At 43.4% G+C, this 22,326-nt stretch overlaps 7 protein-coding genes across 7 annotated transcripts; all 7 read left to right on the top strand.

Annotated features, from left to right (window-relative positions):
• The first annotated feature begins 897 nt into the window (after positions 1-897).
• LOC138361632 (110 kDa antigen-like) lies at positions 898-2,507 on the top strand. The gene is made up of 4 exons (XM_069320858.1): positions 898-1,053; positions 1,234-1,438; positions 1,666-1,850; positions 2,283-2,507. The coding sequence occupies exons 1-4, from the start codon at positions 898-900 to the stop codon at positions 2,505-2,507; spliced, it is 771 nt and encodes a 256-aa protein (XP_069176959.1).
• A 1,151-nt stretch (positions 2,508-3,658) lies between these two features.
• LOC138361631 (110 kDa antigen-like) lies at positions 3,659-5,304 on the top strand. Its single transcript, XM_069320857.1, has 3 exons — positions 3,659-3,814; positions 3,995-4,235; positions 4,991-5,304. Exons 1-3 carry the CDS (start codon positions 3,659-3,661, stop codon positions 5,302-5,304), a joined length of 711 nt encoding a protein of 236 aa, XP_069176958.1.
• LOC138361630 (110 kDa antigen-like) lies at positions 5,301-6,082 on the top strand. The gene is made up of 2 exons (XM_069320856.1): positions 5,301-5,474; positions 5,801-6,082. Exons 1-2 carry the CDS (start codon positions 5,301-5,303, stop codon positions 6,080-6,082), a joined length of 456 nt encoding a protein of 151 aa, XP_069176957.1.
• Positions 6,083-8,786: 2,704 nt separating this feature from the next.
• On the top strand, positions 8,787-9,140 carry LOC138361629 (110 kDa antigen-like). Its single transcript, XM_069320855.1, has one exon. It carries the CDS (start codon positions 8,787-8,789, stop codon positions 9,138-9,140), a length of 354 nt encoding a protein of 117 aa, XP_069176956.1.
• A 1,387-nt stretch (positions 9,141-10,527) lies between these two features.
• On the top strand, positions 10,528-10,953 carry LOC138361628 (110 kDa antigen-like). Its single transcript, XM_069320853.1, has one exon. It carries the CDS (start codon positions 10,528-10,530, stop codon positions 10,951-10,953), a length of 426 nt encoding a protein of 141 aa, XP_069176954.1.
• Positions 10,954-11,550: 597 nt separating this feature from the next.
• Positions 11,551-12,744, top strand: LOC138361627 (110 kDa antigen-like). The gene is made up of 2 exons (XM_069320852.1): positions 11,551-11,622; positions 12,346-12,744. Exons 1-2 carry the CDS (start codon positions 11,551-11,553, stop codon positions 12,742-12,744), a joined length of 471 nt encoding a protein of 156 aa, XP_069176953.1.
• Positions 12,745-20,682: 7,938 nt separating this feature from the next.
• On the top strand, positions 20,683-22,046 carry LOC138361626 (110 kDa antigen-like). Its single transcript, XM_069320851.1, has 2 exons — positions 20,683-20,707; positions 21,730-22,046. Exons 1-2 carry the CDS (start codon positions 20,683-20,685, stop codon positions 22,044-22,046), a joined length of 342 nt encoding a protein of 113 aa, XP_069176952.1.
• Positions 22,047-22,326: the final 280 nt, after the last annotated feature.

Here is a 22,326-nt window from a genome sequence, read left to right as displayed (position 1 = left end):
ACTGAGGCCTGTAACCTGCCTCAAGAAACATTACAAACTGCCTCTGAACTGCCTCAAGAAACATTAACAACTAAGGCCTCTGAACTGCCTAAAGAAACATTAACATCCGAAGACTCTGAACTGTCTCAAGAAACATTAGAAACCGAGGCTTTTGAACTCCCTCAAGAAACATTAACAACTAAGGCCTCTGAACTGCCTAAAGAAACATTAACATCCGAAGACTCTGAACTGCCTCAAGAAACATTACAAACCGAGGCCTCTGAACTGCCTCAAGATACATTACAAACCGGGGCCACGGAACTGCCTCAAGAAACATTAAAAATTGAAGTCCCTGAACTTACTCAAGAAACATTACAAACTGATTCCTTTGAACTGCCGTAAGAAACGACCGGGGAGCCGGTCGGCCGAGCGGACAGCACGCTGGACATGTGATCCTGTGGTCCCGGTTCGATCCCGGGCGCCGGCGAGAAACAATGGGCAGAGTTTCTTTCACCCTATGCCCCTGTTACCTAGCAATAAAATAGGTACCTGGGTGTTAGTCAGCTGTCACGGGCTGCTTCCTGGGGGTGGAGGCCTGGTCGAGGACCGGGCCGCGGGGACACTAAAAGCCCCGAAATCATCTCAAGATAACCTCAAGATATCAAGATTACAAACTGAAGGCTCTGAAATGTCTCAAGAAACATTACAAACCAAGGCCTCAGAACTGCCTCAACAAAAAGTACAAACAAAGGATTCAGAACTGCCTCCAGAAACATTACAAACTGAGGTCTTTGAACGATCTCAGGAAACTTTACATACCGAGGCCACTGAACTACTTCAAGAAACATTACAAACCGAGACCTCTGAACTGCCTCAAGAAACATTACAAACTGAGGCCTCTAATCTGATCAAGAAACAATGAAAACTGAGGCCTCTGAACTGCCACAAGAAACATTACAAATTGAGACCGCTGAACTGCCTCAAGAAACATTAACAACCGAGGCCTCTGAAGTGTCTCATGAAACATTACAAACGGAGACCTCTGAACTCCCTCAAGGAACATTAACAACTGAGGTCTCTGAACTGCCAGAAGAAACATTACAACCCAGAACCTCCGAACTGCCTCAAGAAACATTAAAAACTAAGGCCTCTGAACTGCCTCAAGAAACATTACAAACCGAGACCTCTGAACTGCTTCAAGAAACATTACAAATGGAGGTTTATGAACTGCCTCAAGAAACAATAAAAACTTAGACCTCTGAACTGCCTGAAGAAACATTAGAAACTGAGGCCTCTGAACTGCTTCAAGAAACATTACAAATGGATGTTTATGAACTGCCTCAAGAAACAATAAAAACTGAGGCCTCTGAACTGCTATTTGAAACATTACAAACCGAGACCTCTGAACTGCCTCAAGAAAGATTACAAACTGAGGCCTCTAATCTGATCAAGAAACAATGTAAACTGAGGCCTCTGAACTGCCTCAATAAACATTACAAACCGAGGCCTATGAACTCCCTCATGAAACATTAACAACTAAGGACTCTGAAGTGCCTAAAGATACGTTACAAACCGGGGCCTCGGAACTGCCTCAAGAAACATTAAAAATTGAAGTCTCTGAAATTACTCAAGAAACATTACAAACTGAGGCCTTTGAACTGCCGTAAGTAACATTACAAACTGAAGGCTCTGAAATGTCTCAAGAAACATTACAAACCAAGGCCTCTGAACTGCCTCAAAAAAAATTACAAACAGAGGATTCAGAACTGCCTCCAGAAACATTACAAACTGAGGTCTTTGAACTACCTCAGGAAGCATTACACACCAAGGCCACTGAACTGCTTCAAGAAACATTACAAATGGAGGTTTATGTACTGCCTCAAGAAACAATAATAACTTAGGCCTCTGAACTGCCTGAAGAAACATTAAAAACCAAGGTCTTTGAACTGCCTCAAGAAACATTAGAAACTGAGGCCTCTAACCTACCTCAAGAAATAATAAAAACTGAGGCCTCTGAACTGCCACTTGAAACATTAAGAACCGAGGCCTCTGAACTGCCTCAAGAAATTTTACACACCGAGGCCTCTGAACTGCCTCGAGAAACTTTACAAACTGAGGTCTCTGAACTGCCTCAAGAAACAATAAAAACTGAGGCCTCTAAACTGCCTCAAGAAAAACTTACAAACAAAAGATTCAGAACATTACAAACTTAAGACTCTGAACTGCCTCAAGAAACATTACAAACTGAGGGCTCTGAACTGTCTCAGGAAACATTACAAACTGAGACCTATGAACTCCCTCAGGAAACATTAACAACTAAAGCCTCTGAACTGCCTAAAGAAACATTACAAACTGAGGTCTTTGAACTGACTCAAGAATCATTACAATCTGAGGCCTTTGAACTGCCTCAAGAAACATTAACAACCGAGGCCTCTGAACATCCTCAAGAAACATTTCAAACTGAGGCCTTTGAAACGCCTCAAGAAACATTACAAACTGAGGCCTCTAATCTAATAAAGAAACAATGAAAACTAAGGCCTCTGAACTGCGACAAGAAACATTACAAATTGAGACCTCTGAACTGCCTCAAGAAACATTAACAACCGAGGCCTCTGAAGTGCCTCATGAAACATTACAAACGGAGACCTCTGAACTCCCTCAAGAAACATTAACAACTGAAGTCTCTGAACTGCCTGAAGTAACATTACAAACCAGGGCCTCCGAACTGTCTCAAGAAACATTACAAACCGAGACCTCTGAACTACCTCAATAAACATTACAAACAGAGGCCTCTGAACTGCCTCAAGAAACATTAGAAACTGAGGCCTGTAACCTGCCTCAAGAAACATTACAAACTGCCTCTGAACTGCCTCAAGAAACATTAACAACTAAGGCCTCTGAACTGCCTAAAGAAACATTAACATCCGAAGACTCTGAACTGTCTCAAGAAACATTAGAAACCGAGGCTTTTGAACTCCCTCAAGAAACATTAACAACTAAGGCCTCTGAACTGCCTAAAGAAACATTAACAGCCGAAGACTCTGAACTGCCTCAGAAACATTACAAACCGAGGCCTCTGAACTGCCTCAAGAAACATTAAAAATTGAAGTCCGTGAACTTACTCAAGAAACATTACAAACTGATTCCTTTGAACTGCCGTAAGAAACGACCGGGGAGCCGGTCGGCCGAGCGGACAGCACGCTGGACATGTGATCCTGTGGTCCCGGGTTCGATCCCGGGCGCTGGCGAGAAACAATGGGCAGAGTTTCTTTCACCCTATGCCCCTGTTACCTAGCAGTAACATTGGTACCTGGGTGTTAGTCAGCTGTCACGGGCTCCTTCCTGGGGGTAGAGGCCTGGTCGAGGACCGGGCCGCGGGGACACTAAAAGCCCCGAAATCATCTCAAGATAACCTCAAGATATCAAGATTACAAACTGAAGGCTCTGAAATGTCTCAAGAAACATTACAAACCAAGGCCTCAGAACTGCCTCAACAAAAAGTACAAACAAAGGATTCAGAACTGCCTCCAGAAACATTACAAACTGAGGTCTTTGAACGATCTCAGGAAACTTTACATACCGAGGCCACTGAACTACCTCAAGAAACATTACAAACCGAGACCTCTGAACTGCCTCAAGAAACATTACAAACTGAGGCCTCTAATCTGATCAAGAAACAATGAAAACTGAGGCCTCTGAACTGCCACAAGAAACATTACAAATTGAGACCGCTGAACTGCCTCAAGAAACATTAACAACCGAGGCCTCTGAAGTGTCTCATGAAACATTACAAACGGAGACCTCTGAACTCCCTCAAGGAACATTAACAACTGAGGTCTCTGAACTGCCAGAAGAAACATTACAACCCAGAACCTCCGAACTGCCTCAAGAAACATTAAAAACTAAGGCCTCTGAACTGCCTCAAGAAACATTACAAACCGAGACCTCTGAACTGCTTCAAGAAACATTACAAATGGAGGTTTATGAACTGCCTCAAGAAACAATAAAAACTTAGACCTCTGAACTGCCTGAAGAAACATTAGAAACTGAGGCCTCTGAACTGCTTCAAGAAACATTACAAATGGATGTTTATGAACTGTCTCAAGAAACAATAAAAACTGAGGCCTCTGAACTGCTATTTGAAACATTACCAACCGAGGCCTCTGAACTGCCTCAAGAAACATTACAAACCGAGACCTCTGAACTGCCTCAAGAAAGATTACAAACTGAGGCCTCTAATCTGATCAAGAAACAATGTAAACTGAGGCCTCTGAACTGCCTCAATAAACATTACAAACCGAGGCCTGTGAACTCCCTCATGAAACATTAACAACTAAGGACTCTGAAGTGCCTAAAGATACGTTACAAACCGGGGCCTCGGAACTGCCTCAAGAAACATTAAAAATTGAAGTCTCTGAACTTACTCAAGAAACATTACAAACTGAGGCCTTTGAACTGCCGTAAGTAACATTACAAACTGAAGGCTCTGAAATGTCTCAAGAAACATTACAAACCAAGGCCTCTGAACTGCCTCAAAAAAAATTACAAACAGAGGATTCAGAACTGCCTCCAGAAACATTACAAACTGAGGTCTTTGAACTACCTCAGGAAACATTACACACCGAGGCCACTGAACTGCTTCAAGAAACATTACAAATGGAGGTTTATGTACTGCCTCAAGAAACAATAAAAACTTAGGCCTCTGAACTGCCTCAAGAAACATTAAAAACCAAGGCCTTTGAACTGCCTCAAGAAACATTAGAAACTGAGGCCTCTAATCTACCTCAAGAAACAATAAAAACTGAGGCCTCTAAACTGCCACTTGAAACATTAAGAACGGAGGCCTCTGAACTGCCTCAAGAAATTTTACACACCGAGGCCTCTGAACTGCCTCGAGAAACTTTACAAACTGAGGTCTCTGAACTGCCTCAAGAAACAATAAAAACTGAGGCCTCTGAACTGCCTCAAGAAAAACTTACAAACAAAAGATTCAGAACATTACAAACTTAAGACTCTGAACTGCCTCAAGAAACCTTACAAACTGAGGGCTCTGAACTGTCTCAGGAAACATTACAAACTGAGACCTATGAACTCCCTCAAGAAACATTAACAACTAAAGCCTCTGAACTGCCTAAAGAAACATTACAAACTGAGGTCTTTGAACTGACTCAAGAATCATTACAAACTGAGGACTTTGAACTGCCTCAAGAAACATTAACAACCGAGGCCTCTGAACATCCTCAAGAAACATTTCAAACTGAGGCCTTTGAAATGCCTCAAGAAACATTACAAACTGAGGCCTCTAATCTAATAAAGAAACAATGAAAACTAAGGCCTCTGAACTGCGACAAGAAACATTACAAATTGAGACCTCTGAACTGCCTCAAGAAACATTAACAACCGAGGCCTCTGAAGTGCCTCATGAAACATTACAAACGGAGACCTCTGAACTCCCTCAAGAAACATTAACAACTGAAGTCTCTGAACTGCCTGAAGTAACATTACAAACCAGGGCCTCCGAACTGTCTCAAGAAACATTACAAACCGAGACCTCTGAACTACCTCAATAAACATTACAAACAGAGACCTCTGAACTGCCTCAAGAAACATTAGAAACTGAGGCCTGTAACCTGCCTCAAGAAACAATAAACCCGAGGCCTCTGAACTGCATCAAGAAACTTTACAAACCGAGGCCTCTGAACTGCCTCGAGAAACATTACTAACTGAGGTCTCTGAACTGCCTCAAGAAACAATAAAAACTGAGGCCTCTGAACTGCCTCAATAAAAATTACAAACAAAGAATTCAGAACATTACACTTAGGACTCTGAACTGCCTCAAGAAACATTACAAACTGAGGGCTCTGAACTGTCTCAAGAAACATTAGAAACCGAGGCTTTTGAACTCCCTCAAGAAACATTAACAACTAAGGCCTCTGAACTGCCTAAAGAAACATTAACATCCGAAGACTCTGAACTGCCTCAAGAAACATTACAAACCGAGGCCTCTGAACTGCCTCAAGAAACATTACAAACCGGGGCCAGGGAACTGCCTCAAGAAACATTAAAAATTGAAGTCCGTGAACTTACTCAAGAAACATTATAAACTGATTCCTTTGAACTGCCGTAAGAAACGACCGGGGAGCCGGTCGGCCGAGCGGACAGCACGCTGGACATGTGATCCTGTGGTCCCGGGTTCGATCCCGGGCGCTGGCGAGAAACAATGGGCAGAGTTTCTTTCACCCTATGCCCCTGTTACCTAGCAGTAAAATAGGTACCTGGGTGTTAGTCAGCTGTCACGGGCTGCTTCCTGGGGGTGGAGGCCTGGTCGAGGACCGGGCCGCGGGGACACTAAAAGCCCCGAAATCATCTCAAGATAACCTCAAGATATCAAGATTACAAACTGAAGGCTCTGAAATGTCTCAAGAAACATTACAAACCAAGGCCTCAGAACTGCCTCAACAAAAAGTACTAACAAAGGATTCAGAACTGCCTCCAGAAACATTACAAACTGAGGTCTTTGAACGATCTCAGGAAACTTTACATACCGAGGCCACTGAACTACCTCAAGAAACATTACAAACCGAGACCTCTGAACTGCCTCAAGAAACATTACAAACCGAGACCTCTGAACTGCCTCAAGAAACATTAACAACTAAGGCCTCTGAACTGCCTCAAGAAACATTACAAACCGAGACCTCTGAACTGCCTCAAGAAACATTACAAACTGACTCCTCTAATCTGATCAAGAAACAATGAAAACTGAGGCCTCTGAACTGCCACAAGAAACATTACAAATTGAGACCGCTGAACTGCCTCAAGAAACATTACCAACCGAGGCCTCTGAAGTGTCTCATGAAACATTACAAACGGAGACCTCTGAACTCCCTCAAGAAACATTAACAACTGAGGTCTCTGAACTGCCAGAAGAAACATTACAACCCAGAACCTCCGAACTGCCTCAAGAAACATTAACAACTAAGGCCTCTGAACTGCCTCAAGAAACATGACAAACCGAGACCTCTGAACTGCTTCAAGAAACATTACAAATGGAGGTTTATGAACTGCCTCAAGAAACAATAAAAACTTAGGCCTCTGAACTGCCTGAAGAAACATTATAAACTGAGACCTCTGAACTGCTTCAAGAAACATTACAAATGGAGGTTTATGAACTGCCTCAAGAAACAATAAAAACTGAGGCCTCTGAACTGCTATTTGAAACATTACCAACCGAGGCCTCTGAACTGCCTCAAGAAACATTACAAACCGAGACCTCTGAACTGCCTCAAGAAACATTACAAACTGAGGCCTCTAATCTGATCAAGAAACAATGAAAACTGAGGCCTCTGAACTGCCTCAATAAACATTACAAACCGAGGCCTGTGAACTCACTCAAGAAAGATTAACAACTAAGGCCTCTGAACTGCCTCAAGAAACATTACAAACCGAGACCTCTGAACTGCCTAAAGAAACATTACAAACTGAGGTCTTTGAACTGACTCAAGAATCATTACAAACTGAGGCCTTTGAAATGCCTCAAGAAACATTACAAACTGAGGCCTCTAATCTAATAAAGAAACAATGAAAACTAAGGCCTCTGAACTGCGACAAGAAACATTACAAATTGAGACCTCTGAACTGCCTCAAGAAACATTAACAACCGAGGCCTCTGAAGTGCCTCATGAAACATTACAAACGGAGACCTCTGAACTCCCTCAAGAAACATTAACAACTGAAGTCTCTGAACTGCCTGAAGTAACATTACAAACCAGGGCCTCCGAACTGTCTCAAGAAACATTACAAACCGAGACCTCTGAACTACCTCAATAAACATTGCAAACAGAGACCTCTGAACTGCCTCAAGAAACATTAGAAACTGAGGCCTGTAACCTGCCTCAAGAAACAATAAACCCGAGGCCTCTGAACTGCATCAAGAAACTTTACAAACCGAGGCCTCTGAACTGCCTCGAGAAACATTACACACTTAGGACTCTGAACTGCCTCAAGAAACATTACAAACTGAGGGCTCTGAACTGTCTCAAGAAACATTAGAAACCGAGGCTTTTGAACTCCCTCAAGAAACATTAACAACTAAGGCCTCTGAACTGCCTAAAGAAACATTAACATCCGAAGACTCTGAACTGCCTCAAGAAACATTACAAACCGAGGCCTCTGAACTGCCTCAAGAAACATTACAAACCGGGGTCACGGAACTGCCTCAAGAAACATTAAAAATTGAAGTCCGTGAACTTACTCAAGAAACATTACAAACTGATTCCTTTGATCTGCCGTAAGAAACGACCGGGGAGCCGGTCGGCCGAGCGGACAGCACGCTCGACATGTGATCCTGTGGTCCCAGGTTCGATCCCGGGAGCCGGCGAGAAACAATGGGCAGAGTTTCTTTCACCCTATGCCCCTGTTACCTAGCAGTAAAATAGGTACCTGGGTGTTAGTCAGCTGTCACGGGCTGCTTAATGGGGGTGGAGGCCTGGTCGAGGACCGGGCCGCGGGGACACTAAAAGCCCCGAAATCATCTCAAGATAACCTCAAGATATCAAGATTACAAACTGAAGGCTCTGAAATGTCTCAAGAAACATTACAAACCAAGGCCTCAGAACTGCCTCAACAAAAGTACAAACAAAGGATTCAGAACTGCCTCCAGAAACATTACAAACTGAGGTCTTTGAACGATCTCAGGAAACTTTACATACCGAGGCCACTGAACTACTTCAAGAAACATTACAAACCGAGACCTCTGAACTGCCTCAAGAAACATTACAAACTGAGGCCTCTAATCTGATCAAGAAACAATGAAAACTGAGGCCTCTGAACTGCCACAAGAAACATTACAAATTGAGACCGCTGAACTGCCTCAAGAAACATTAACAACCGAGGCCTCTGAAGTGTCTCATGAAACATTACAAACGGAGACCTCTAAACTCCCTCAAGAACCATTAACAACTGAGGTCTCTGAACTGCCAGAAGAAACATTACAACCCAGAACCTCCGAACTGCCTCAAGAAACATTAAAAACTAAGGCCTCTGAACTGCCTCAAGAAACTTTACAAACTGAGATCTCTGAACTGCCTCAACAAACATTACAAACAAAGGATTCAGAACGTCCTCCAGGATCATTACAAACTGAGAAATCTGAATTACCTTAAGAAATATTACAAATTGAGACTCTGAACTGCCTTAAGAAGCATTACAAACTGAGGTTTCTGAACTGCCTCAAGAAACAATAAAAACTGAGGTCAAAGAAATGCGCCAAGAAACATTACAAACCGAGGCCTCTGAACTGCCTCAAGAAACTTTACAAACTGAGGCCTCTGAACTGCCTCAACAAAAATTACAAACAAAGGATTCAGAACTTCCTCCAGAAACATTACAAACTGAGGACTCTGAACTGCCTCAACAAACAAAGGATTAAGAACTTCTTCCAGAAACATTACAAACTGAGGCCTCTGAACTGCCTCAACAAACAAAGGATTCAGAACTTCCTCCAGAAACATTACAAACTGAGGACTCTGAACTGCCTCAAGACACGTTACAAACTGAGGACTCTTAACTGCCTCAAGAAACATTACAAAATAAGGCCTCTGAATTGCCTCAACAAACAAAGGATTCAGAACTGACTCCAGAAACCTTACAAAATGAGGCCTCTGAACTGCCTCAAAAAACATTACAATCCGAGGCCTTTGAACTACCTCAAGAAACATTACAAATCGAGACCTCTAAACTGCCTCATAAAACATTACAAAATGAGGCCTCTCAGCTGCCTCAAGAAACAACACAAACCGAGGCCTCTGAACTGCCTCAAGAAACATTAAAAATTGAAGTCCCTGAACTTACTCAAGAAACATTACAAACTGATTCCTTTGAACTGCCGTAAGAAACGACCGGGGAGCCGGTCGGCCGAGCGGACAGCACGCTCGACATGTGATCCTGTGGTCCCGGGTTCGATCCCGGTCGCCGGCGAGAAACAATGGGCAGAGTTTCTTTCACCCTATGCCCCTGTTACCTAGCAGTAAAATAGGTACCTGGGTGTTAGTCAGCTGTCACGGGCTGCTTCCTGGGGGTGGAGGCCTCGTCGAGGACCGGGCCGCGGGGACACTAAAAGCCCCGAAATCATCTCAAGATAACCTCAAGATATCAAGATTACAAACTGAAGGCTCTGAAATGTCTCAAGAAACATTACAAACCAAGGCCTCAGAACTGCCTCAGCAAAAAGTACAAACAAAGGATTCAGAACTGCCTCCAGAAACATTACAAACTGAGGTCTTTGAACGATCTCAGGAAACTTTACATACCGAGGCCACTGAACTACCTCAAGAAACATTACAAACCGAGACCTCTGAACTGCCTCAAGAAACATTACAAACTGAGGCCTCTAATCTGATCAAGAAACAATGAAAACTGAGGCCTCTGAACTGCCACAAGAAACATTACAAACCGAGACCTCTGAACTGCCTCAAGAAACATTACAAACTGAGGCCTCTAATCTGATCAAGAAACAATGAAAACTGAGGCCTCTAATCTGATCAAGAAACAATGAAAACTGAGGCCTCTGAACTGCCACAAGAAACATTACAAATTGAGACCGCTGAACTGCCTCAAGAAACATTAACAACCGAGGCCTCTGAAGTGTCTCATGAAACATTACAAACGGAGACCTCTGAACTCCCTCAAGAAACATTAACAACTGAGGTCTCTGAACTGCCAGAAGAAAAATTACAACCCAGAACCTCCGAACTGCCTCAAGAAACATTAAAAACTAAGGCCTCTGAACTGCCTCAAGAAACTTTACAAACTGAGGCCTCTAAAATGCCTCAACAAAAATTACAAACAAAGGATTCAGAACTTCCTCCAGAAACATTACAAACTGAGACCTCTGAACTGCCTCAACAAACATTAAAAACAAAGGATTCAGAACGTCCTCCAGGATCATTACAAACTGAGAAATCTGAATTACCTTAAGAAACATTACAAATTGAGACTCTGAACTGCCATAAGAAGCATTACAAACTGAGGTTTCTGAACTGCCTCAAGAAACAATAAAAACTGAGGTCAAAGAAATGCGCCAAGAAACATTACAAACCGAGGCCTCTGAACTGCCTCAAGAAACTTTACAAACTGAGGCCTCTAAAATGCCTCAACAAAAATTACAAACAAAGGATTCAGAACTTCCTCCAGAAACATTACAAACTGAGGACTCTGAACTGCCTCAACAAACAAAGGATTCAGAACTTCCTCCAGAAACATTACAAACTGAGGCCTCTGAACTGCCTCAACAAACAAAGGATTCAGAACTTCCTCCAGAAACATTACAAACTGAGGACTCTGAACTGCCTCAAGACACGTTACAAACTGAGGACTCTTAACTGCCTCAAGAAACATTGCAAAATAAGGCCTCTGAACTGCCTCAACAAACAAAGGATTCAGAACTGACTACAGAAACTTTACAAAATGAGGCCTCTGAACTGCCTCAAAAAACATTACAAACCGAGGCCTTTGAACTACCTCGAGAAACATTACAAATCGAGACCTCTAAACTGCCTCATAAAACATTACAAAATGAGGCCTCTCAACTGCCTCAAGAAACAACACAAACCGAGGCCTCTGAACTGCCTCAAGAAACATGACAAAGTGAGACCTCTGAACTGCCCCAAGAAAAAATAAAAACTGAGGCCCCTGAACTGCCTCTTGAAACATTAAGAGCCGAGGCCTCTGAATTGCCTCAAGAAACATTACAAACTGAGACCTCTGAACTGCCTCAAGAAACATGACAAACTGAGACCTCTGAACTGCCTCAAGAAACATTACAAACCGAGACCTCTGACTTGCCTCGAAAAATATTACACACTGAGGTTTCTGAACTGCCTCAAGAAACATTAAAACCTGAGGCCTCTGAAGTGCCTCAAGAAACATTGCAAACTGAGGCCTCTTAACTACCTCAAGAAACATTACAAACCGAGGCCTCTGACTTGCCTCAAGAAACATTACACTGAGGTTTCCAAACTGCCTCAAGAAACAATAAAAACTTAGGCCTCTGAAGTGCCTCAAGAAACATTGCAAACTGAGACCTCTGAAATGCTTCAAGAAACATTACAAACAGAGGCCTTTGAACTGCCTCAGGAAACATTACAAACTGAGGCTTTTGAACTACCTCAGGAAACATTACAAACTGAGATCTCTGAACTGCCACAAGAAACATTACAAACTGAGACCTCTGAACTGCCTCAAGAAACATTACAAACTTTGGCCCCTGAACTACCTCAAAAAACATTACAAACATTGGACTCTGAACTGCCTCAAGAAACATTAGAAACTGAGGACTCTGAACTGCCTTAAGAAACATTACATACCGAGGCCTCTGAACTGCTTCAAGTATCATTACAAACTGAGGCCTCGGAACTGCCTCATCAAAACTTACAAACTGAGGCCTCTGAACACCCTCAAGAATCATTACATATTGAGGTTTCTGAACTGCCTCAAGAAAACACTGAAGCCTCTGAACTGCCTCAAGGAACATTACAAACCGAGGCTTCTGAACTGCCTCAAGAAACGTTGCAGACTGAGGCCTCGGAACTGCCTCAAGAAACATTACAATCTGAGGCCTCTGAACTGCCTCAAGAAACTTTAACAACTGAGGCATCTGAACTGCCTCAAGAAACATTACAAACTGAGACCTCTGAACTGCCTCAAGAAACATTACCAACTGAGGCATCTGAACTGCCTCAAGAAACAGCTACAGATAGACAACATTAACACCAGTAAAAAAAATGATGGCAAGTTTCTTGGTCTATTCCTAGATAAGAGACCCAACATCAGCACCCACATTCAACACATAACTAAGAAAGTCTCTAAGACAGTTGGTATACTTTCTAAAAAAAGATATAATGTTCCTAACTCTGCTCTCTCTCACTATATTATGCACTAATCTACCCCTATCTTAATTATGGTGTCTGTGCATGGGGGTCTACCACTGCAAACCACCTTAGGCCCATCATCACCCAGCAAAAATCTGATATCAGAACAATAACTAACTCTGCTTTCAGACAACACTCAGCTCCATTGTTTAAATTCCTAAACTTGCTAAATATTAACTCCCTCCACACATTCTCTTGTGTCAACTACATTTACAAAACCCGTTATTAATGCAAACCATGCTCTGAAACTCTCCCTGGACAGATGTAATAGGACCCATTATCACCACGCCAGAAATAAATATCTTTTTGATATCCCCAGGGTCAAACTTAATCTGTGTAAACACTTTATGCAAATTAAGGGACCTAGTCTCTGGAACTCACTCTCTAGTGAATTGAAAAGCTGTCAAACTTTTGCCTTATTTAAAAGCAAAACCAAAAAGTACCTAATTTCATCTTCTTAGTTTCCTACACTGAGCTTTAAATTTGCTCTGTAACTAGTGTTACCCAATCTCCCAATTTTCATGTACTTAACCCAAACAACTTTTTCATTGTGTTCATTGCTGTCTTCTTTTATGTGCTAGCCATATGCTGTATTGTGCCTACCAATTTTTGTCAACTACCATTCAAGCTGTCATTGCAATCAATCTGAGCTACCTATGTGCTTTAAAATACCTACAATTTTCACTCATTTTTTTCTTGCCTTGTAACTGTTATAATTTTTAAAAAATTTTGAAAGTATTTACTACTTAAATTTTCTAAGATTAAGGACCTGCTCGAAATGCTACGCGTACTAGTGGCTTTACAAGATTGTAATTACCATTTTGTGTATCCTCAAAATCCCAATGTACCTTCTTGTATATACATAAATAAATAATTCAATAAATAAAACATTACAAACCAGGGCCTCTGAACTGCCTCAAGAAACATTGAAAAATGAGGCCTCTGAAATGTCTCAAAAATATTAAAAACTGAGGAAACTGAACTGACTCAAGAAACATTACAAACTGAGGCCTCTTAACGTCCTCCAGAAACCTTAAAACTGAGGCCTCTGAACTGCCTCAAGAAACACTACAAACCGAATCCTCTGAACTGACTCAAGAGACATTACAAACTGAGCCTTTGAACTTCCTCAAAAAACATGACAAACCGAGGCCTGTGAACTGCCTCAAGAATCATAAAAAACTGAGACCTCTGAACTGAATGAAGAAACATTAACATCTGAGGCCTCTGAACTGCCTGAAGAAACATTACAAACTGAGGCCTCCGAACTGCCTCAAGAAACAATAAAAACTGAGGCCTCTGAACTGCCTCAAGAAACATTACAAACTGAGACCTTTGAACTGCCTCGTGAAACATTAACAACTGAGGCCTATGAACTGCCTAGAGAATTATTACAAACCAGGGCCTCTGAACTGCCTCAAGGAACATTACAAACCGAGGCCTCTGAACTGCCTCAAGAAACATTACAAACTGAGGCCTCTGAACAGCCTCAAGAAACATTAACAACTGAGGCCTCTGAATTGCCTCAAAAAACATTACAAACTGAGACCTCCAGAAACAGAGGCCTCTGTGACCTCTTAACTGCCTCAAGACACATTAACAACTGAGGCCTCTGAACTGCCTCAAGAAACATTACAAACCAGGGTCTCTGAAATGCCTCAAGAAACATTAAAAACTGAGGCTTCAGAAATGACTCAGAAACATTACAATCTGAGTCTTTGAGCGCCTCAAAAACATGACAATCAGAGACCTCTTAACTGCCTCAAGAAACGTTACAAACCGAGGCCTCTGAATTGCCTCAAGAAACATTGCAAACTGAGGCATCTGAAAGGCCTCAAGAAACATTTCAAACAGAGGCCTCTGATCTTACTCAAAAAAACATTACAAACTGTGGCTTTTGAACTGCTTCAAGAAACACTACAGAGACCTCTAAACTGCTTCAAGAAACATTACAAACCACGGCCTCTGAACTGCTTCAAGAAAGATTACAAACCACGGCCTCTGAACTGCCTCAAGAAACATTAAAAACAGAGATCTCTGAACTGCCTCAAGAAACATTACATACCGAGGCCTGTGAACTGCCTTAAGAAACATTAAAAACTGAGACCTCTGAACTGCCTCAAGAAACATTAACAACTGAGGCCTCTGAACTGCCTCAAGAAACATTACAAACTGAGGCCTCCGAACTGCCTCAAGAAACAATAAAAACTGAAGCCTCTGAACTGCCTCAAGAAATATTTACAACCGAGTTCTCTGAGCTGCCTCAAGAAACATTACTAACTGAGACCTTTGAACTGCCTCGAGAAACATTAACAACTGAGGACTCTGAACTGTCTAACGAATTATTACAAACCAGGGCCTCATAACTGCCTCAAGAAACATTAACAACTGAGGCCTCTGAGCTGAATCAAAAAACATTAAAATCAGACATCTCTGAACTGCCTCAAGAAACATTACATACCGAGGCCTGTGAACTGCCTTAAGAAACATTAAAAACTGAGACCTCTGAACTGCCTCAAGAAACATTAACAACTGAGGCCTCTGAGCTGCCTCAAGAAACATTACAAACTGAGACCTTTGAACTGCCTCGAGAAACATTAACAACTGAGGACTCTGAACTGTCTAACGAATTATTACAAACCAGGGCCTCATAACTGCCTCAAGAAACATTATTAACTGAGGCCTCTGAGCTGAATCAAAAAACATTAAAAACAGAGATCTCTGAACTGCCTCAAGAAACATTACATACCGAGGCCTTTGAACTGCCTTAAGAAACATTAAAAACTGAGACCTCTGAACTGCCTCAAGAAACATTAACAACTGAGGCCTCTGGGCTGCCTCAAGAAACATTACAAACTGAGACCTTTGAACTGCCTCGAGAAACATTAACAACTGAGGACTCTGAACTGTCTAACAAATTATTACAAACCAGGGCCTCATAACTGCCTCAAGAAACATTAAAAACTGAGGCCTCTGAACTGAATCAAAAAACATTACAAACTTAGGCTTTTGAACTGCTTCAAGAAACATTACAAACAGAGACCTCTGAACTGCCTCAAGAAACATTACAAACTGAGACCTTTGAACTGCCTCAAGAAACATTAAAAACTGTGGCCTCTGAACTAACTCAAAAAACATTACAAACTGAGGCTTTTGAACTACCTCAAGAAACATTACAAACCGAGACCTCTGAACTGCCTCAAGAAACATTACAAACTGAGGCCTCTGAAATCCCTCAAGAAATATTGAAAACTGAGGCCTCTGAACTGACTCACGAGACATTACAAAATGAGGCCTTTGAACTTCCTCAAAAACATGACAAACCGAGACCTCTTAACTGCCTCAAGAAACATTACAAACCGAGACCTCTGAACTGCATCAAGAAACATTGCAAAATGAGGCCTCTTAGCTGCCTCAAGAAACATTAACAACTGAGGCCTCTGACCTGCTTCAAGAAACATTACTAACTGAAACCTCTGAACTGCCTCAATAAACATTTATAAATGAGGCCTCAGATCTGACTCAAAAAAACATTACAAACTGAGGCCTCAGATCTGACTCATAAAAACATTACAAACTGAGGCTTTTGAACTGCTTCAAAAAACATTAGAAACAGAAACCTCTGAACTGCCTCAAGAAACATTACAAACTGAGGCCTGTGAACTGCCTCAAGAAACATTACGAACTGAGGCCTCTGAACAGCCTCAAGAAACATTAACAACTGAGGCCACTGAACTGCCCAAAAAACATTACAAACTGAGACCTCCAGAAACAGAGGCCTCTGAGACCTCTTAACTGCCTCAAGACACATTAACAACTGAGGCCTTTGAACTGCCTCAAGAAACATTACAAACCAGGGCCTCTGAAATGCCTCAAGAAATATTAATAACTGAGGCTTCAGAACTGGCTCAGAAACATTACAATCTGAGGCCTTTGAGCTGCCTCAAAAACATGACATTCCGAGACCTCTTAACTGCCTCAAGAAACATACAAACCGAGGCCTCTGAACTGCATCAAGAAACATTGCAAAATGAGGCCTCTGAACTGCCTCAAGAAACATTAACAACTGAGGCATCTGAACTGCCTCAAGAAACATTACAAACTGAAACCTCTTAACTGCCTCAGGAAACATTAACAACTGAGGCCTCTGAACTGCCTCAAGAAACATTACAAACCGGGGCCTCTGAAATGCCTCAAGAAACATTACAAACTGAGGCCTTGAGTCTGGCCCTAGCTTCGGTACGGGGCAGACGTGTTGAATCGGCGCTCCAGCGGTTGGTGTTGTTTGCCTGTTTCGGCTGGTTGGGGGCGGATGTGTCTCTACTCGCCTGTGCTGACGTGGCGTTACGATGGGGGTTCCTCTAACCCCTGTCGTCCGGGCTCAATCTGTGGGACTAGAGTTCTCTGTGCGGGCTGGTTACCCGAAGATTGCACTGGCTTGTGAAATACTCTCTGTCCCTGTGTTTGCGATTTATGGGGTCGAGTTGGTAACGGCCCGTAGGGCAATTGTGTAGTTTGCAGAGGAGGTGGCGTATCGCGTTTTTCTTCGGCGATACGGGGCGGACACTGCCCCTGCCGGATGGTGCGGGCACTGTCACCCTCTCGGATAGAAGTGGTGCACTTACTTACATCAGTGTGCATGGGGCTCCCTTGGAGTTTCCAGAGGCTCTGCTACGGCGGTATTTCGGCCGGTTTGGCGCAGTTGTTAGTGTGAGAGTGAACGTGGTGTCTTCTAGTCCTCTTAAGGGTGTGAGGTCTAACATTCGCACCCTGGGCATGAGACTCCGGGCGGATATTCCGTCCTCTGTGCGCCTTATGGGGTACAACGTTCGGGTGTTTTACGCCCGTCAGCCGCGGACGTGTTATCGTTGTGGTCTTTTGGGCCATCAGGCTGCTGACTGTTCTGCGCCTGCTGTTGCACCAGTGAATCTCTTCAGTGAGGAGGATTTTCCGCCCCTTCCTGTGGGGGATGATTCGGTGGGTATGGACGTCTCTTCGGCTGAGGAGGTGCCCTCTGTAGCAGCTGTTGCTCCGCCTGTTGCACCCCGTGTTGTTGCCGCATCTCCTCCGGAGGTTGGGTCCTCGCCTAGTGCTCCGGCTGGTGTCCTGAGCCTCTTCCGCCTGCCGTTTGCTCGGACCCCTTGCCTTCCAGTTCTTCCTCTGCTGTGTCTGTCCCGGTCCCTGCGCCCTCGCCGTCTGTTCCGGCTGTGCTGGGAGCTGAGGTGGATCCGGCATTCCCTCCTGTGCCTGGCCTGGTGCCCCGTGTGGTTGAGGAGGCTGTCGTCCTGCGGCGTGCGTCGGTTCGCTCGGTTGGTGCTGCGCGGGTCGCTGAGTCTGCCTCCGGGTCTGATGATGTCAGGCCCGAGCCTAAGCGTTCCCGGCGTTCTTCTGCGTGGGCTGAAGTTGGCGAATTCGACGAGTGTCGTCCTTCCGTTGACGGTGGAGTGGCTCCGGATGTGGTGCACACTACGGTGGTGGCGGAGGTACACTTGCCTGAGGATGCCGGCGTTTCGGCCTCAACTTCTGGTCCGGTGTCCGAGGATCCTGCTTCAGGTGCGTTGCCCGCGTCGGATGGCTCCGGTTCTTCGTGGGCGGTGGGTCCCCCTGCTGTAGTTGGTGGTGAGCGGGGTGGCCTGGTGGTGATGTTGAGAAAGGATGCTCGCTCTGAATGTTCTGTGGCCCTTCCTCGTTACCCGTTTCCTCGGCAGCGGTCTTGCCGCCTCTTCCGTTTCCTGCAGTCCCTTTTGTGTCTCCTGCGGTATCCGTGGAAGTGCTATCGTCCTCAGCGTCCGGCACCTGCTCCGATGGCGAAGGCGTGGCAGGCTCGGCGACCCTCGTCCGCTTCTCCGGTGTCATCTGCTTCCTCGAAGGGCGTGGTTGGCGCTCCCCAGCCTCGTTATGCGACTTGCGTCAGTGACCTTAGGCGTTGGCCGATGCCGCCAGATATAGATGTTCCCGAGTTTATGATACCCGCTCGAGAGCGGGGGATCAAAAACCCTACCGACCTTGAAGATTTAGTCTGGGAAGCTTACAAGGCGAAATATCCTCGTGATCTTTTCCCGGAGAAGTACATTTCTCACGAGGTTCCTCGCAAGTGATTTCTATGTATTTTGTGTTGCCTGGCTGTGGGGTGTGTATGTGAGTGGGTGGGGTGGATATTGTTTCCCGGTTCCTGCGTGCTCCGGTTTGTATTGTGGGTTTTCTTGTATGGCTAGTTGGGGGGTGTGCGGTTCCTATGCGTTTGTGTGTTCGGTTGTGGATGTCGTGTGCGCTTGTTTGTCATATAGTGTGCCCTTCAGGCTGTTGGCGTGTGCTCTTTGTTATGTTTTGCCTTCCGCTTGTTATGGCGGATCTGTTTTCTTTATTGTTATTGTCCTTATTCTTGTATGTTTCTCGCCTCTCTGTATGTGTTTGAGGTGTTAGCAGATTTGTTTTGTGTGCATTTTGTCCTGGGGTTTTCCCTTATGTTTGTCTTACGCTGTGTTTATATTTGTGTTATGTTTGTATATGCATTTTTGTTTTGTAGTCAGCCCTTCTGGCTGGTCTTCTCTTGATTTGTTCCTTTGTCATTGTACATGTGTGTGCTTTGTACTTTGTTCTATGTTATATTTGTTCTGTTTTTATTGTACATTATACGCATGCTTGCATGTAAAAAAAAAAATAATAAAAAAAAAACTGAGGCCTTTGAACTGACTCAAGAGACATTACAACTGAGGCCTTTGAACTTCCTCAATAAACATGACGAACCGAGACCTCTGAACTGCGTCAAGAAGCAATTCATACTCAAGAAACGCCAGATGTTTTCTGGCGTTTCTTGAGTATGCCCTGAGGCCCTGTGAACTCAAATTCACAGGCCTGTGAATTGCCTCAAGAAACAAAACAAACTGAGACCTCTGAACTGCCTCAAAAAACATTAACAACTGAGGCCTCTGAACTGCCTAAAGAAACATTACAAACTGAGGCCTCCGAACTGCCTCAAGAAACATAAAAACTGAGGCCTCTGAACTGCCTCAAGAAACATTAACAACCGAGTTCTCTGAGCTGCCTCAAGAAACATTACAAACTGAGACCTTTGAACTGCCTCGAGAAACATTAACAACTGAGGACTCTGAACTGTCTAAAGAATTATTACAAACTAGGGCCTCTGAACTGCCTCAAGAAACATTAAAAACTGAGGGCCTCTGAACTGACTCAAAAAACATAACAAACTGAGGCTTTTGAACTTCCTCAAGAAACATTACAAACCGAGACCTCTGAACTGCCTCAAGAAACATCAACAACTGAGGTCTTTGAACTGCCTCATGAAACATTACAAACCGGGGCCTTTGAAATGTCTCAAGAAACATTAAAAACTGAGGTCTCTGAACTGACTCAAGAGACATTACAAACTGAGGCCTTTGAACTTCTTCAAAAAACATGACAACCGAGACCTGCGTCAAGAAACATTTCATACCGAGGCCTGTGACCTGCCTCAAGAAACAAAACAAACTGAGACCTCTGAACTGCCTCAAGAAACAATAAAAACTGAGGCCTCTGAACTGCCTCAAGAAACATTAACAACCGAGTTCTCTGAACTGCCTCAAGAAATATTACAAACTGAGACCTATGAACTGCCTCGAGAAAAATTAACAACTAAGGCCTCTGAACTGCCTAGAGAATTATTACAGACCAGTTCCTCGAAACTGCCTCAAGAAACATTAAAAACTGAGGCCTCTGAACTGACTCAAAAAACATTACAAACTGAGTCTTTTGAACTGTTTCAAGAAACATTTAGGGCATGGCTATACCAAAGGAAACAGAGAGTTAGTATAAATGGAATCAAGTCAGAGTGGGAAAATGTTGTAAGTGGAGTGCCTCAAGGCTCTGTCCTGGGACCTCTGTTGTTTATAATATATATAAATGATTTAGATTCAGGTTTGAGTAGCAACATTTGCAAATTTGCCGATGATACGAAAATCGGTAGGGAAATTAATTCGGAGGGACTCACTATCACTTCAAGTTGATCTAGATAGGGTTTTGAAATGGTCAAAGGATTGGCAGATGCAGTTTAATGCTGATAAATGTAAAGTTCTGAGGTTAGGTAATGATGATAGAGTTACAAGATACGAGCTAGATGGTGTTGTGATTGCGAAGTCGGATTGCGAAAGGGATCTGGGAGTTATGATTAGTAAGAATTTAAAACAAAAGGATCAATGCATAAATGTTCGTAATAAGGCAAATCGGACACTTGGATTAATCGCAGCGTTAGTAACAAGACACCTGGTGTGGTTCTCAAGCTATATCTTGCTCTAGTTAGGCCCCATTTAGATTATGCAGTTCAGTTTTGGTCGCCATATTATAGAATGGATATAAATTCACTTGAACGTGTCCAGCGTAGGATGACTAAGTTAATTCCCCAAATTAGAAATCTTTCATATGAAGAAAGATTAACAAAGCTTAAGTTGCATTCACTGGAAAGGCGAAGAGTTAGGGGTGACATGATAGAGGTTTACAAGTGGATGAATGGACATAACCGGGGGGATATTAATAGGGTATTAAAAGTATCAACACAGGACAGAACACGAAACAATGGATATAAATTGGATAAGTTTAGATTTAGGAAAGACTTGGGTAAATACTGGTTCAGTAACAGGGTTGTTGATTTGTGGAACCAATTGCCGCGTAACATTGTGGAGGTGGGGTCCCTCGATTGTTTCAAGCACGGGTTGGACAAGTATATGAGTGGGATTGGGTGGTTATAGAATAGGAGCTGCCTCGTATGGGCCAATAGGCCTTCTGCAGTTACCTTTGTTCTTATGTTCTTATGTTCTAACATTATAAACAGAGACCTCTGAACTGCCTCAAGAAGCATTACAAACCGAGGCCTGTGAACTGCCTCAAGAAACATTACAAACTGAGGCCTCTGAACAGCCTCAAGAAACATTAACAACTGAGGCCTCTGAACTGCCTCAAAAAACATTACAAACTGAAACCTCTGTACCGCCTCAAGAAACATTAACAACTGAGGCCTCTGAACTGCCTCAAGAAACATTACAAACCGGGGCCTCTGAAATGCCTCAAGAAACATTACAAACTAAGGCCTCTGAACTGACTCAAGAGACATTACAAACTGAGGCCTTTGAACTTCCTCAAAAAACATGACAAACCGAGACCTCTGAACTGCGTCAAGAAACATTTCATACCGAGGCCTGTGAATTGCCTCAAGAAACATTACAAACTGAGACCTCTGAACTGCCTCAAAAAACATTAACAACTGAGGCCTCTGAACTGCCTCAAGAAACATTACAAACTGAGGCCTCCGAACTGCCTCAAGAAACAATAAAAACTGAGGCCTCTGAACTGCCTCAAGAAACATTAACATCCGAGTTCCCTGAGCTGCCTCAAGAAACATTACAAACTGAGTCCTTTGAACTGCCTCGAG

The sequence above is a fragment of the Procambarus clarkii genome, unplaced genomic scaffold (assembly GCF_040958095.1).
Source record: "Procambarus clarkii isolate CNS0578487 unplaced genomic scaffold, FALCON_Pclarkii_2.0 HiC_scaffold_521, whole genome shotgun sequence".
Classification (NCBI taxonomy): Eukaryota; Metazoa; Arthropoda; class Malacostraca; order Decapoda; family Cambaridae; genus Procambarus; species Procambarus clarkii.
Note: the sequence above shows the minus strand (reverse complement) of the source record. Positions and strands in the feature narration are given on the sequence as shown.

Excerpts from the sequence above, each read along its gene's own strand:
- LOC138361632 (XM_069320858.1), top strand. The coding sequence starts at position 898 with ATGAAAACTGAGGCCTCTGAACTGCCACAAGAAACATTACAAATTGAG. Across the intron at positions 1,054-1,233 it reads AAGGAACATTAACAACTGAG|ACCTCTGAACTGCCTGAAGA; the intron begins GTCTCTGAACTG and ends ATAAAAACTTAG. Across the intron at positions 1,851-2,282 it reads CATTACAAATGGAGGTTTAT|GAAACATTAACAACTAAAGC; the intron begins GTACTGCCTCAA and ends GAACTCCCTCAG.
- LOC138361630 (XM_069320856.1), top strand. The coding sequence starts at position 5,301 with ATGAAAACTAAGGCCTCTGAACTGCGACAAGAAACATTACAAATTGAG. Across the intron at positions 5,475-5,800 it reads AAGTCTCTGAACTGCCTGAA|GACTCTGAACTGCCTCAAGA; the intron begins GTAACATTACAA and ends CATTACACTTAG.
- LOC138361626 (XM_069320851.1), top strand. The coding sequence starts at position 20,683 with ATGGCTATACCAAAGGAAACAGAGA. Across the intron at positions 20,708-21,729 it reads TATACCAAAGGAAACAGAGA|AGACCTCTGAACTGCCTCAA; the intron begins GTTAGTATAAAT and ends CATTATAAACAG.
- LOC138361627 (XM_069320852.1), top strand. The coding sequence starts at position 11,551 with ATGAGGCCTCTCAACTGCCTCAAGAAACAACACAAACCGAGGCCTCTG. Across the intron at positions 11,623-12,345 it reads GCCTCAAGAAACATGACAAA|GCCTCTGAACTGCTTCAAGT; the intron begins GTGAGACCTCTG and ends TTACATACCGAG.
- LOC138361628 (XM_069320853.1), top strand. The coding sequence starts at position 10,528 with ATGAAAACTGAGGCCTCTGAACTGCCACAAGAAACATTACAAATTGAG.
- LOC138361629 (XM_069320855.1), top strand. The coding sequence starts at position 8,787 with ATGAAAACTGAGGCCTCTGAACTGCCACAAGAAACATTACAAATTGAG.
- LOC138361631 (XM_069320857.1), top strand. The coding sequence starts at position 3,659 with ATGAAAACTGAGGCCTCTGAACTGCCACAAGAAACATTACAAATTGAG. Across the intron at positions 3,815-3,994 it reads AAGGAACATTAACAACTGAG|ACCTCTGAACTGCCTGAAGA; the intron begins GTCTCTGAACTG and ends ATAAAAACTTAG. Across the intron at positions 4,236-4,990 it reads TAATCTGATCAAGAAACAAT|ACTCTGAACTGCCTCAAGAA; the intron begins GTAAACTGAGGC and ends TACAAACTTAAG.